Source organism: Dendropsophus ebraccatus, chromosome 8, assembly GCF_027789765.1.
Source record: "Dendropsophus ebraccatus isolate aDenEbr1 chromosome 8, aDenEbr1.pat, whole genome shotgun sequence".
In the NCBI taxonomy this organism is placed as follows: domain Eukaryota; kingdom Metazoa; phylum Chordata; class Amphibia; order Anura; family Hylidae; genus Dendropsophus; species Dendropsophus ebraccatus.
Genome location: NC_091461.1, coordinates 57,937,050 through 57,950,211, shown reverse-complemented (window position 1 = coordinate 57,950,211; position 13,162 = coordinate 57,937,050). Strand labels below are relative to the sequence as shown.

Genomic DNA, 13,162 nt, shown 5'->3' with positions numbered 1-13,162 from the left:
GCACAACCGGTCGTGATGCATGCTGCGGGCTGCTTATATCTATGTTACCTGCTGTGTTTCCTAGGCTCCCATATTCAGCAGGGGAGCCTGTGCTTTAGGAAGCGATGTTATTTTACAGCACTGGCTCGCCTACTGGATACAGAAGTCTAGGAGACAGAACATATGTAAGAGCAGCCTACAGCATGGACAGGGGCCCATCTGTACTGCTATTTTCTGTGACATACAACTTATTTAGAAAGATTTTTTATACATCATCATTTTCTCCATAATCGGAGGTATACTTTGCTGAAGACGTTCCCATTTCAATTACATAGCTCATAGATTCAGAGATTTCATAGCTGTCAATAATCCACTTTAATTTTTGGTGGGATTACATCTGTTTAGTTATAGAAAGGCTTGTAGTTGTGGATGCAAAATCTTAGTTTCTCTAGAGAAATAATATTGGCATTAATGATCTGAATATCACTCAGTATTGTTGGCTTATTTGATATTGTCAAACACATTTTCTTTGTGGTCTTAGGACAATAAGCTATAAATTCTGCTCTATAGCTAGATCAACTGGGTATCTGATAAAATCACGTATTTGTTGTTCAATGCCAACATTACCAATATGATAAACTGGAGCAGATATTCGGATTATGTCTTAATCTTAGCTTGTGCTGTGAAAATTATGTAGTTTTTTAATATAAGGAAGTAGTATAATCTTTGTCCTCTTGTATTAGTATCTATAAATCAGGACTGGAGAATTTTCACTATTTGGGCCTGGAAAATTATGACCAGGCAGTATGTGACTATTTACTGGGGTTGGTCACTAATGTATTACTAGCATTTTATAGTATATACTTCTCTTATTGGTTCTGATGTACTGTATGCAGGTTACTTGGACCCCTAAAGGGAATATTTCAGCTCTATATGAAGCTGAGAGCTTTTAGCTCCTTTTAGCTAATGGAAGTTTGCAAAGTTATAAAATCACATTTTCCTTCCAAGCCTAAATATAATAGATGCCATGATGACTGGCAGCATGTGTGCCCCCACCCCTTCTTACTCTGTATGATTACTGTACAAGGCTGAGCGCTTTAGGCTAAACCCTGTACATCAGTCATACATGGCATGGAATTTACCCTGGCCTCAATGGCTTCGGAGCTTAGAAGTAAAACATGATTTTATAACTTTGCAAACAATCATCAGGTAAGAGACAGGTATCATTTATTGTATCTCCCTGTCAGCTATTTACCCATTTCTGCTGCTCTAATCGGGATATAAAGCAGATTCCCTTTCAGGATCTTTCTAGATCCAACATGTTATTGTCTTACTCATTTTCTCCAATCCTGATCTAAGTGTATTTGTTGCCTACAAAGTGATTTGCGTCATTCTTAAGAACCTATCCTTGTGCCTAAGAATGTCCACTTCTGTTAGTGTAGGTGACAAGTTCACATATGAATAAACAACTGACATCTTGGCCATTGCAGTTCATTTAATCTGGCATCCAGTGTACTAACATTATATGACAGAGTGCGCTGAGGATTTATATCAGAAGTTTTATCCCATTTTGTGGCCAATTGATAATGAAGAATATTTAAACCAAGTATGTCTGTTGTCTGGGTGATGCCAGATTATATAAATGTTATATTAAGGGTCAAAATCAAACATATAAACTACACCATCTTTATTATACACAAACATCTAAACTGTATATATTTATATTAAAGGGGTTCTGAGGGACAACAATATTGAAGGTCCATCCTTAACACAGGTCATTAGATTGGTGGGGTCTGACTGGGAGCAGCTGACTGTACATGATTCTTCCTTGTGCACCCCGTCACTAGGCCCAACTACCACCTAAAGGGACAGTAAAGAGACTCCAGCAACCCCCCAGTCACCTGATGGCTGTGTATAATATTTAGTACTTTTATAATGACATTTTATTTTTTAACGTCACGAGTTGTGATATATCTAATTGTGGTGTTCACTCTCTACATTCTAATAAGAAATCCAGATGTTATTGCATAAAATACAACATTTACACATAACTCCAGTATTAGCAATTTTGGGTTTTCATATGAATGTGATACAGAAGATGTAAATGGTAAAATGCTCACTTATTAAAAGTACCCCTATGGATGTCTTGTCTTTAATCCAGGATATGTCACTGTGAAGGTGATGATGAAAGTCCTCTGATAACACCCTGTCACTGTACAGGAAGCCTTCATTTTGTGCACCAGGCTTGCCTCCAGCAATGGATCAAGAGCTCCGATACTCGGTGCTGTGAACTTTGCAAGTTTGAGTTCATTATGGAAACCAAATTAAAGCCTTTAAGAAAAGTAAGTGAGATTTCTGCTGGGTGATTGATCTACAGCTTGCAGATGACCTACGGGAGGATTTTCCTTTAGACACTGGAGGAGATGAATAAAACCAACAAAAATCTTGTGCAATTTGTAAGATTGTCTAGTCTTAAGTTCACACTAGGTGACACCTATACAGTTTTTATTTATCTGCCCCAATGTATGTATATATGCGTGAGCAACTGTATATACTGAATTCTACTGTCAGGCAGCCAAAAGAATTGTGTGACCTAGTTTTCTTTTTTTTTTATTAGAGCCAGATGCCTAATCTGTTTCTATTTTTCTATTTTCTGCTTTATGTATTTTTTTTTTTACTTTTATTTTTTGTACATTATTAAGGGGGAGGCCATTTTTCCTGTTTTTTTTTTTTTTTAAACATTTAGTGATATGCTTTAGAGCAAGCCCTATGGACATTGAAAACAATGGATATGACCTGTTCCATTAACATGAATGGGAAACATTACCAAGCATATTCTGTGACCTTTGAAAATGTCATTCCACAGGGAAAGGAGGCCGAGATTTGTGCTTTATATCATTTACTCATTTTAGTTTTTTTCCCCCATTCACAAAAAATGAAGTTAAAAATAATAATTACAAAAATTAAAGCCTGAAAAAAACTGCAAAAATTATTTCAGTACCACAACAAGGAAAAAAGCATTATAGCATTTAAATCTGCATGTAGTGAAAAAAAGACGAAAATGCCTGTGGTCTGCGGCCATTAGAGAACATCAGACATTTGCTTACACAGATGTGATATCAAAATGATGTGATATCAAAATGAACTTTAAATCTTTATGTTCTAGTGGGAAAAGTTGCAGATGACGTCCAGCGAACGGAGGAAGATCATGTGCTCAGTTACATTCCACATCATTGCAATCACATGCGTTGTTTGGTCTTTATATGTTCTCATTGACAGGACTGCAGAGGAAATCAAATTGGGCCAAACCACTGGTAAGTAAACATATCATTAATGCCCAGATCGCAGGGTACAGTGACTTCAAAGCAGAAGTCGTCATACATGGGCCTCTCAATGAAGCAAAATCACTGAGTGAACTTTCCTTTAATTCATCATATCCAAACTAGATCATTGTATGTCCCGCACCTCGTAACTGGGCATAAAACAGGCTGATGCACCCCGATCCATGTTCAATAGTTTATAAACCCCTAAAATGGATGTTGTCATAGCCATACCTAACCCTGCTCATGAACTTGACAATGTGGATGTTACTGCAGTTAACCCCTAAATCACACCCCCGTATACCATACTCTCTTGCCCAATTTGGGACGTTGTCTGGTGCAGTCCTCTGTGAAGGGGGCATATTTATCTGAACTAGGGTGCGTTCACACCTACAGGATCCACAGCAGATCTGCAGCAGATTTGATGGTGCAGATTTGATGCTGTGTTCAGTTATTTAAATGAAATCTGAAAATATGCTGCGGATCCGGTAAGTGTGAACGTACACTTAGAGTGTCATTTATTATTAGGGGGACTAGGGATTACGGGTGTGACATTATTACACTCAGGATTTTATAAGCATTTTAGCTTTTTTTATGTTATTCTGTAAATACACATATAAAAGATCCTGAAGTATTCCAGTTTTTCCACCGGCCAATGGCGCACAACAAAAGTCAGACCCTTGTTTCCTGCAGCTTTGTGGTACATCCTCTGTGTCACTGGGGAAAGAAGCTATGCGCCATCCTTTAATGGACACTGTATTAGTCTATTGACATTACTGTCATAAAGCACACGCACTGTACTGACCATGCTGGTAGGAAGCCTATATCCTATATAGCTGTTTTGCAGATGGTATAAGTAAATACAGTGACTATAGTCGGTCTTTTCTGATAGGACTCGTTTTCTACTCCCTCTGGCCAAGACTTCCATGGAGATGTCTTTCAGCCATTTAGCCATAACTTTTTTTTTAATTCTCAATTTTATTCTTTTTTCAATTTATATAACAAAACATACAGCAACTTGCCGCACTCACAAGGTGCACTGACATATAATCATATTAACAGAACATAGTCATGTGTACAACAGAAGTCAGAAATAAAACTATAACAAATACCAAGGCAATCCGCAGCTCCCGATGGGTGGGTAGGCATAACGCAAACCAACTAGGGAGTGAGCTAACGCTCAAACAACAACCAGAGAGGGAAAAGGGGGGAGGAAAGAACAAAGAAAAGGAAACAGAGAAGCTACAAGAGGGAAGTAAGGGGAAGATGAGGAGGAGGGGGGAGTGGAGGGGACCATTCCTCACTTAGTCAGGAGGGACCGGAATTCGGTCGATTCGGTAAATTGCTCCCAGTGAAACCACGTTCGGAAAAAGCGAGAGTTGCAGCCATGCAATTGCGCAGTGAGGTCCTCCATGCGCTTAATATCTTCCACTTTGCGGAGCCACATGGAGATACTCGGGGGATCGGTTTGACGCCACAGCACAGGGATACAGGCACGGGCGGCGTTGACCAGGTGACGGAGTACAGAGCGGCGGTAGGACTTCAGAGGGATCTCCGACAGCTGTAGGAGGAAGAGTGATGGGGAGAAAGGAAGCTGATAGTCAGTGAAAGTAGAGGAAATGCACCATACTTCCCTCCAAAAAGGTACCAGCTTAGGACAACTCCAAAAGGTGTGGAGAAGGGACCCTTCCCCACCGCAGTTCCTCCAGCATAGTGGGGAGACCTCCGGAAAAATCCGATGGAGTCGGGTAGGCACTCGATACCAACGAGAGAGTAGTTTGTACCGGCCTCTTGGAGACGAGAGGCAATGGAAGTAGAGTGTGTACACGTGAAGACACGTTCCAGCTGCGCTGCAGAGAACGTAATGTTGAGATCCTGTTCCCAAGCTTTGAGAAATGGTGGCGGGGGCTGTTCCGGAGGCGAGCCCAACATTACATATAGAAGGGAGAGAGTGTGGCGAAGAAGGCCGGAGCCCAGACAGAGGGATTCAAACTGAGTAGGTGACCGTGCGAAGCAGGAGGGGTTGGGAAGGGAATGAAGGAAGTGGTGTAGCTGTAACACCCGCCAAAACCCCAGAGGCGAAGGGTCCGCAAGATCATTAAGCAAAGACAAAGACAGCCAATTCGAGCCTGAGAGGAAGAAGGATGCACGGAAATTACCTGCACGGGACCATGTACGAAACACTGGATCTACCATGCCGGGCGAAAAGGAGGGATTGCCCAAGACTGGAAATAAAGGAGAGGGATGTGGAGCTAGGAAGCCAGAAGAGAGATTTTTTTTGGCATATCTTCAGGGTCGGGGCAATAGTAGGGTGTTGAGCAAGTCGGCGGCAGGCTAGCCATAACTCTTTGCTGAGTTTGCTGCTCAGACATATTTGGCTTCATGCTTCTTTAGCACCCTCCCTAGCTAATCTCCACACTTTTACCAGAACCATTCTACGACTTCTTTTAGGGCTCTATTACACAGAGCAATAATTTACAGAATCAGGCCAATTCAGCAGATCATCGTCCTGTGTAATAAAGACAATGATCAACTTATGGCTATGATCATCAGCTCCTAACCTAAAATCATCAGCCACTACTGTTACAGGTAACAATGTGCAGCCAGCGGTTGATGGATCTCTAAAGAAAATAATAAACTATACATTACCTTCCAAGCACTTAGTGTTCTCCCTGCTCCCTACAGCCGCCAATACAGTTTCAGAGCCAGTCTCTGAAGTGACAGGCTGCTCAGCCAATCACTGGCCAGGACAGGACCGGCTGAGCAGCCTGACACTTCAAACACTGGCTCTGAGGCTGTACCAGCAGCTGCGGGGAGCATGGAGAAGGGAGAATCGACAGGTAACGTATACAGTTTATTATTTACTATATACAGCAAGGGCTGCATTAACATTGCTAACAATGTCCGATAACAGAGTTGTGTCATAGTCTCAGTGATCGGGCCATGTAATACGGCCCTTACGTTTTCTGCTAACGCCCCTGAAGCCCTCCTAACTACTGTTATCACCAGTTGCTACGCAGAGAAAGTGGTCCCACACAATTGAAGTGTCTCTATACAGTAAAATAGCTTGTGTAACTCTTAGATGAGCGGACAAGACTATGTGACAGGCCTCTTTTGGCCTATGGTCTGCACTGTAAGCAGCATGGTGTAGGCCGGATGAGATGATGAGATCACTGCACCCTAAGTCTTGAAGGCAGCCTGGCTCTATAAGAGGAGCATATGGCAAGTATTCAAGAATGTATGGCATGTATTTAACTACATCCTCATTCTCGGGAGTCGCAAATAGTTGAAAAGATAAAAAGGAGCCGTTTTCATCATTTATTGCTACTCCTTGCGCAAAGTTAATGGGTCCCATAATGTTAGTAGGTCCAGGGCGATCGCTGCCTTTGCCTTACTGCTAGTTATACCTTTGGCCAAACCAGAGCCATCTGTAGGCTTTGGGCAAAATCTCAGAGACTGTACTGAGTTCACAGAAATTGCACTCTTCCTATATTGGTCCTGGGATACCTTTACATTCATACAATGTTGTTGTTTTTTTTCTTTCTTGGTCACATTTACAATGCTTTGAAGAATATTCAAGGCAATGGTTAAGGGGAGGAAAAGCAAGTCATATTTTTCATTAACTCCGTAATATTTTTGTCTGTTTTTGATTATATTAACCTTTACTATAAATTGTTCTGATCAATTTCTCATAATACTCTGTCCCTTTGTGCATTAACTGACTTAGTTTTTTGAGGTTTAAAATCGTCAGGTAAGTGGATTAGTCACCTTCATTAAACATTAAGTGGTAATAGTTATACATATAACTGATAGTACTTGGAGGGTTGATGATAAATATCTAGATCCACCATAAAACCTTAGGTGCATGCTGTACAAATTATCATCTCTGTATAGCCCAGGCCTGTACCAAGGCCTTCAGCTCATGTTGTACTGTTTATGAATAGATATATTCTTATCAAGTATATGAATACTTACCATCTCTTTACCCTTTGGCAGGTAACCTTGAATGGCCATTTTGGACTAAATTAGTCGTGGTAGCAATTGGCTTCACTGGTGGACTTTTGTTCATGTATGTGCAATGTAAAGTCTATGTGCAGTTATGGAAGAGGCTAAAGGCTTATAACAGAGTCATCTATGTGCAGAACTGTCCTGAGACCAGTAAAAAAAAACCATTTGAGAAAACAACTGTAATAATTGAGCCAAATCTGGAGAGCAAAGAAGCTCTTGGCATTCATCACTCAGACACAAACTCTTCTTACTACACGGAACCAGAAGACTGCGGAGCAGCGATCCTCCAAGTGTAAAGACTGGATTCCTACCAGACTCTTTCAGGAGATGACTATTTACCGACTGCGGGCAGCAGTAGATTTAATGTCCTGAAATATTCCCCTTTTTCGGTTTTGTCCGTTCCTACTATAAGCGTCTTTATGAGCAAAAAGGTAGTACCTCAGTTGTTTCGGGTTTCTTACCTCTCATAGAAGAACAAAAGGAATAACCTACATATTCAGGAGCACGAGCAACTAAAGAAATATTCTAGACCTCATAGAAGATAATGATTTTTTTTTCTCCAATTAAGTACAGACTACTTATGGCTTCTTCACTCTAACTCTTGGGGTGAGTGAGTGAATGAGGTTCACAGTCCAGAGGTTAATTCTCTATGCGAAGAACGCAGACGGATAGATGGGACATTCTTAGCACTTCCACTGCTCTTACTGCCAATGACATCTTGTTTTGGCTCTCGCTTTTTAGAATCCTGCTTTACTGAAGAGTCACAAGAGCATCTAGCACTTTTTTGTGTAAAAATGGTTTTGTAATATCTTTATTGACTTCAAAAACAATTTCATTACAAAACAGAGAATGTGCTCTGTCATTTCTAGTATAATTAATGTGCAACCTCTTGCCTTACATACTGTATATACAAAAAAAAAAGTTTTCTTTCACAACTTTATCATTTTACACATGATAATAACAAATTTTGCCTTGTTATATCAGGAAATGCATCTGTAAGTAGTTGGGAATTAACGTTTTTTTCTACCACATGTATTCAAGACCTTTTTTACCAATGAAAATGCACAAAATTGGTAGATCTTTGAATTTCTCGTGTACTATTGAATAAAAATGTAGAACTTTTATTACGTTAAGTTATTTTTGTTATATCTGTTTTTTTTTCTGTCAAGCACTAACATCTCTTATAGGACACAGCCTTTTTGGAATGAGAATATTGCTGTAATTTACTAGATTTTGTAGACAATAAAATAATACCATATTGAGAGCTTGAAGTGGACCTGTCAGCAGCTTGTTTGTTAATATTTGAGGACCTTCCCCTTGGTAAGAACCCAGGGTTATGCCTGCTCTTTCTAGCTAGTGAATACGAGGAGGTGGACTGGCTAACCCTGGGTGCTTGCAGTAGGAAACGCCCCCTTGGCACTTAAACCTCATTTACATATTACAGGCAGACTGCTGACAGGTCCACTTTAAAAGGAATCTGTCTGCAGTTTGGAACATGAATTACAGCTGACACTGTTAAACAGATGTTAGGGCAAGGAGACACATGGTATCTTTCATAGGTCCAGCTGTGCTTCCAAGACGTACAGAAATGTGTTAATTCTCTGTTACTTGCTGTACTGCATGAGCTCAGGACAGTCTCGCAGTAATGAGCAGTATGTTTTTATTTTAAAGTGTCACTGTTGTTAATTTATTTTTATTTTTTTGCAGAAATCAATAGGCAATTTTAATAAACATAATTGGGTTTATTAGGCAATTATGCCGCTACCTGCATTCAAAAAGCCTTTTCCCAGGTCCCCCCCCCTCCTTTCTGTCATCCACTGCTCATTATCAGGAAATCTCGACTAGTTTACATCAGTCTGACCCTGTCTGTTCTATGAAGAGGGGAGGAGGGAGATTAGTTGGCAGCAGAGAGCAGAGAACAAAGGATTAAACAGCAGGGAGCTTATGAAGCTGGTATTTAGAGGTCAGAGAGGTCAGTGCTGACTCTTTGTTGTCCTGTTTTGGCACCTAATCTCCCTCAACCCCTTCCCTCTCCATAGACAATCATGAAGACGGGGGAGAGCTTCAAACTGCTTTTTCATAATAGAAATACATTTTTCGGCTAATAAACCAAATTACAACGTTTCTTGAAATTGCCTGTACTATTGATTTCTGCAAAAAAAAAAAATTTAACAACAGTGACACTTCTAAGTCTTACTATGATTCGGAAAAAAAAAACTATAGTAGTGTAGTGTTGAGCGAGCATGCCATCAGTAGAGATGAGCGAACCTGCCGGATTTCTGGTTCGTACGCATCTGACTCCCACAGGTTCGCTCATCTCTAGCCATCAGTTATGATACAAACAAAAAAGATGTGCCAGGAGAAGCAGAACCAGGTGGATACAAACACTAGACCAAAAGACTAAGGGCCAAAAGCCCAAAACACACACTGATCTGCTCTCTAAAACGTAACTTTTACTGGCTTATAAATAAAAGGTAAATAAGTGCTCATAAAATCACTCAGTCACCATAGTCTGTTCAGATACACATATGGCCCATGTAGGTCAAAGAAGTCACATGTAGCTGCAGACTACTGACTATACGTCTATTATCTAATAAAGAGACTACTGGTGATCTGATATATTTAAAAAAAAACAACACACAGCCCCTCAACTAGTTTTGTCCAAACATGGACGTCATCAGGAGGTGGGCAATGGGCATTGTCCACCTCCTGATGACATCCATGTTTGTGATTTTAATATATCAGATCACCAGTAGTCTCTATATTAGTCAGTAGTCTGCAGACTTCTTTAACCACATGGGCCATATGTGTATCTGAACAGACTATGTTGACTGAGTGATTTTATGAACACTTATTTACCTTTTATTTATAAGCCAGTAAAAGTTACATTTTAGATAGAGAGCAGATCAGTGTGTGTTTTGTGTTTTTGGCCCTTAGTCTTTTGGTCTAGTGCCATCAGTTATAGCTCCTGACAAAACTATTTTTGTTCTCATTTTTGTATGTTTAGTTCTTGTTAACCTCTTTCACGACCGTTTAATTAACTGTATGTCATGGCACTGCTAGGGGGTTCATAGAGTGCTCATGCTGTGACTGCTTTGTATCGCCCAGTATCGCTTCCAGTTGCTATCAGCAGCCAGCAACTGAGGCTATTAGGGCCGATCGCCGCACCCGCTAATTAACCATTTAAATGCATCCCTGGTGGTCTAGTGGCAGGTTCACGGGGGGAGGCGATCCTCCTTACTTGCCAGGCCAGGCCTCAGCAACGTAATGACTCTGATCGCGGCTCGGCAATCCTTTACCATGGGCTTCAGCAGCCCATAGTAGCCCGTAGCATTGATTGCAGAGGTCAATGCAGTACATATGTACTGCATTGATCTCTATGAGCAATCAGTGTTTTGTTTATAGAAGTTCCCTATGGGTACTAAAAATTACTGTTTGAAAAAAGGTTTTTCCTTAATATAAAAAAAATACCATAGTAAAATTTTACTATTGTATAAATAAAAATAAATGAAGAAAAAAAAAACATTTGCTATCGCTGCATGCAGAATCACCTATTAGATTTTCACATTCCTAATCTCGCTCTTTAAGTGCAAAAAAAATCACACTGCAAATTTGCTAATTTCTGGTCACATCAGATACTAAAAAAATGTGAATACTAGTGCAGAAAATTACCCCATAGACCAAAAATTTCAAACACATTTATTTAAAAAAAAAAAAGTTTAAGTTTTTTAAAAGCAATAAAATATAAATTGAGAAACATTGTTTTGTTTTTTTTCTTGTTTTTTTTTTTAATTTTACACCACAAATAATTTTTTGCAGTATATTTTATGGAAAAATTAGGTTTGTCAATGTAAAGTACAATTGGTGTTGCAAAAAAAAAAAAAAGGGCTCATATGGGTCTGTTGGTGAAAAAATGCAAGCACTTTGGCTTTTTAAAACCTTAAGGACCGCGCCAATTTTCATCTTTGCCTTTCCCTACTTGCCTTCTAAGTGCTATAACTCTAACTCTATAGCTATAACTTTACTTTTCTGCCTACAGCGCCATGAAAGGGCTTTTTTTTTTTTTGTCAGGAACAGGTGTCTTTCAATCTACCATAAAATGAATGAGAAACCCCCAAAATTGGGATAAAAAATGCAATTCCACATATTTTGGGCGAGGTTTGCGTAATGCACTTTACAGTAAAACTGACATGATAATCTTTATTCTATAGGTCAGTCTAAATACAGCTATATGCAGTTTATACAGTTTTTATAATTTTTTATTAACCGTAAGGCCATGTTCACAATACGTAAGTTAAGTATTAATCTAGCTGCAGCATTAATCACGGCCGTGATTAATACCGCAGCTAGAGGAAATCCTGGCCGGCCTGTATACACATAGTATACACTCCGTCCGGAATCGCTAGCGGCCCCACAAATAACTGACATGTCAGTTTTCTGCTGCCACAGAGAACCTGTCAGTTCACACAATAGAGCATGCGGCGGCGAATTGGGATGTGGGCTACACTGATGCGCCCGCATCCCAATTCATCAGAAGTGAAGATAATCCGGCCGGTACTGCAGTGCCGGCCAGGATGATCGTCTCTGACACTGGCTGTTCTGTGACCCAGCTGGGTCACAGAACGGCCGGTGTCTTACGCCATGTGAACATTTCCCAAAACCATTTTGCAAATAGGTATATAAAATGACCCTAATGTGACTTTTATTTTTTTACCTACGGGGCTGTATGGAGCATCATTTTTTGTGCCATGATCTCTTTTTATTATTAGTATTATATTTGTGTAGATGAACGTATTGATCACTTTTTATAAAAAAAATTTTTATATATAAAATGTAATTAAAAAAACTCCAAGATTGCAAACTTTTTAACGCTTTTTGTTCACGCCCTTCACAGTGCAGGAATGATGTTTTATTCTAATAGATTGGACAATTTACGCACGCTACGACATATATTAATTTTATTATTTTTATGTGTTTCATTTATAAAAGATGGGAAGGGGAGGGATTTAGACTTCTATCGGGGGAGAGGCTTTGCCATATTTTTAAAAACACTTATTTATTTTTCTACACTTTTTTAAGTCCCCCTAGGGGACTTTTATATGCATGCATTAGATTGCAATCACTGATCACTGCTATGCCATAGCATAGCATGGATCAGTGTTATCTGTGATCTTCTGATAGAGCCTTCCTGTGGCAAACTCTATTAGAAGAGTGAAGACCTAATTGCACGGAGGAAGGTAAGAAACTTCTGGCAGTTAGGCAATGCTATCTGGACCCCAGCACATACGCTGCAAGGGTCCCGATCGGTAAGTGACAGTCACTTAAACGAGTGCAGCGTTTAAGGGGTCATTGATTGGGAGGATGGTGACGATCACAGTATCCAGTCCTTACCTGCTATGAAGCGAGCTCAGCTCCTGAGCTTGTGTCATAGCATGGTACCCTGGCAGGGCGTACATGTACTCCTATTTGCATTAAGGTCCAGCCTGCGGGGAGATAAACACAAAGTGGAAAAAGCAATAGTACAAAAATGAAAATTGGCCTGGTCATCGAGGGGTTAAACAAAATATACAAAAATTAGAACAAGAATATGTAATAGCTCTAATTACTAGTGAAGCAGGGAATGTCTGCAATTGCCGGAATTCCTCACCGCATTTGTAATGTGTTTTGCATTAAGCTATTGCATTATTTGGTTCAAATTTTTCTATATTTGGTTGAAACATCCCCTAAGGGAATGAAATATACAAAAATGAGAACCAAAAAAGGGACATTTAACTTTGAACAGTGATGGTTTCTGAGTTAAAATTCCTTATGTTAACCTCCACTCTCAAGTAGGGGGCACCTGGTAAAATGAGTCT

The 13,162-nt window shown here is 39.9% G+C and overlaps 1 protein-coding gene across 4 annotated transcripts in view; it reads left to right on the top strand.

Annotated features, from left to right (window-relative positions):
• The window catches only part of MARCHF8 (membrane associated ring-CH-type finger 8), a 177,672-nt gene extending 169,241 nt beyond the window's left edge, over positions 1-8,431 (top strand). For all 4 annotated transcript variants that reach the window (XM_069980492.1, XM_069980491.1, XM_069980494.1 and 1 more), the window contains 3 exons: positions 2,141-2,321; positions 3,146-3,293; positions 7,296-8,431. In XM_069980492.1, the coding sequence (XP_069836593.1) occupies positions 2,141-2,321; positions 3,146-3,293; positions 7,296-7,603 (637 nt within the window). In that variant the 3' untranslated portion in view covers positions 7,604-8,431. The remainder of the gene's footprint in view (positions 1-2,140; positions 2,322-3,145; positions 3,294-7,295) is intronic.
• The last annotated feature ends 4,731 nt before the right edge of the window (positions 8,432-13,162 follow it).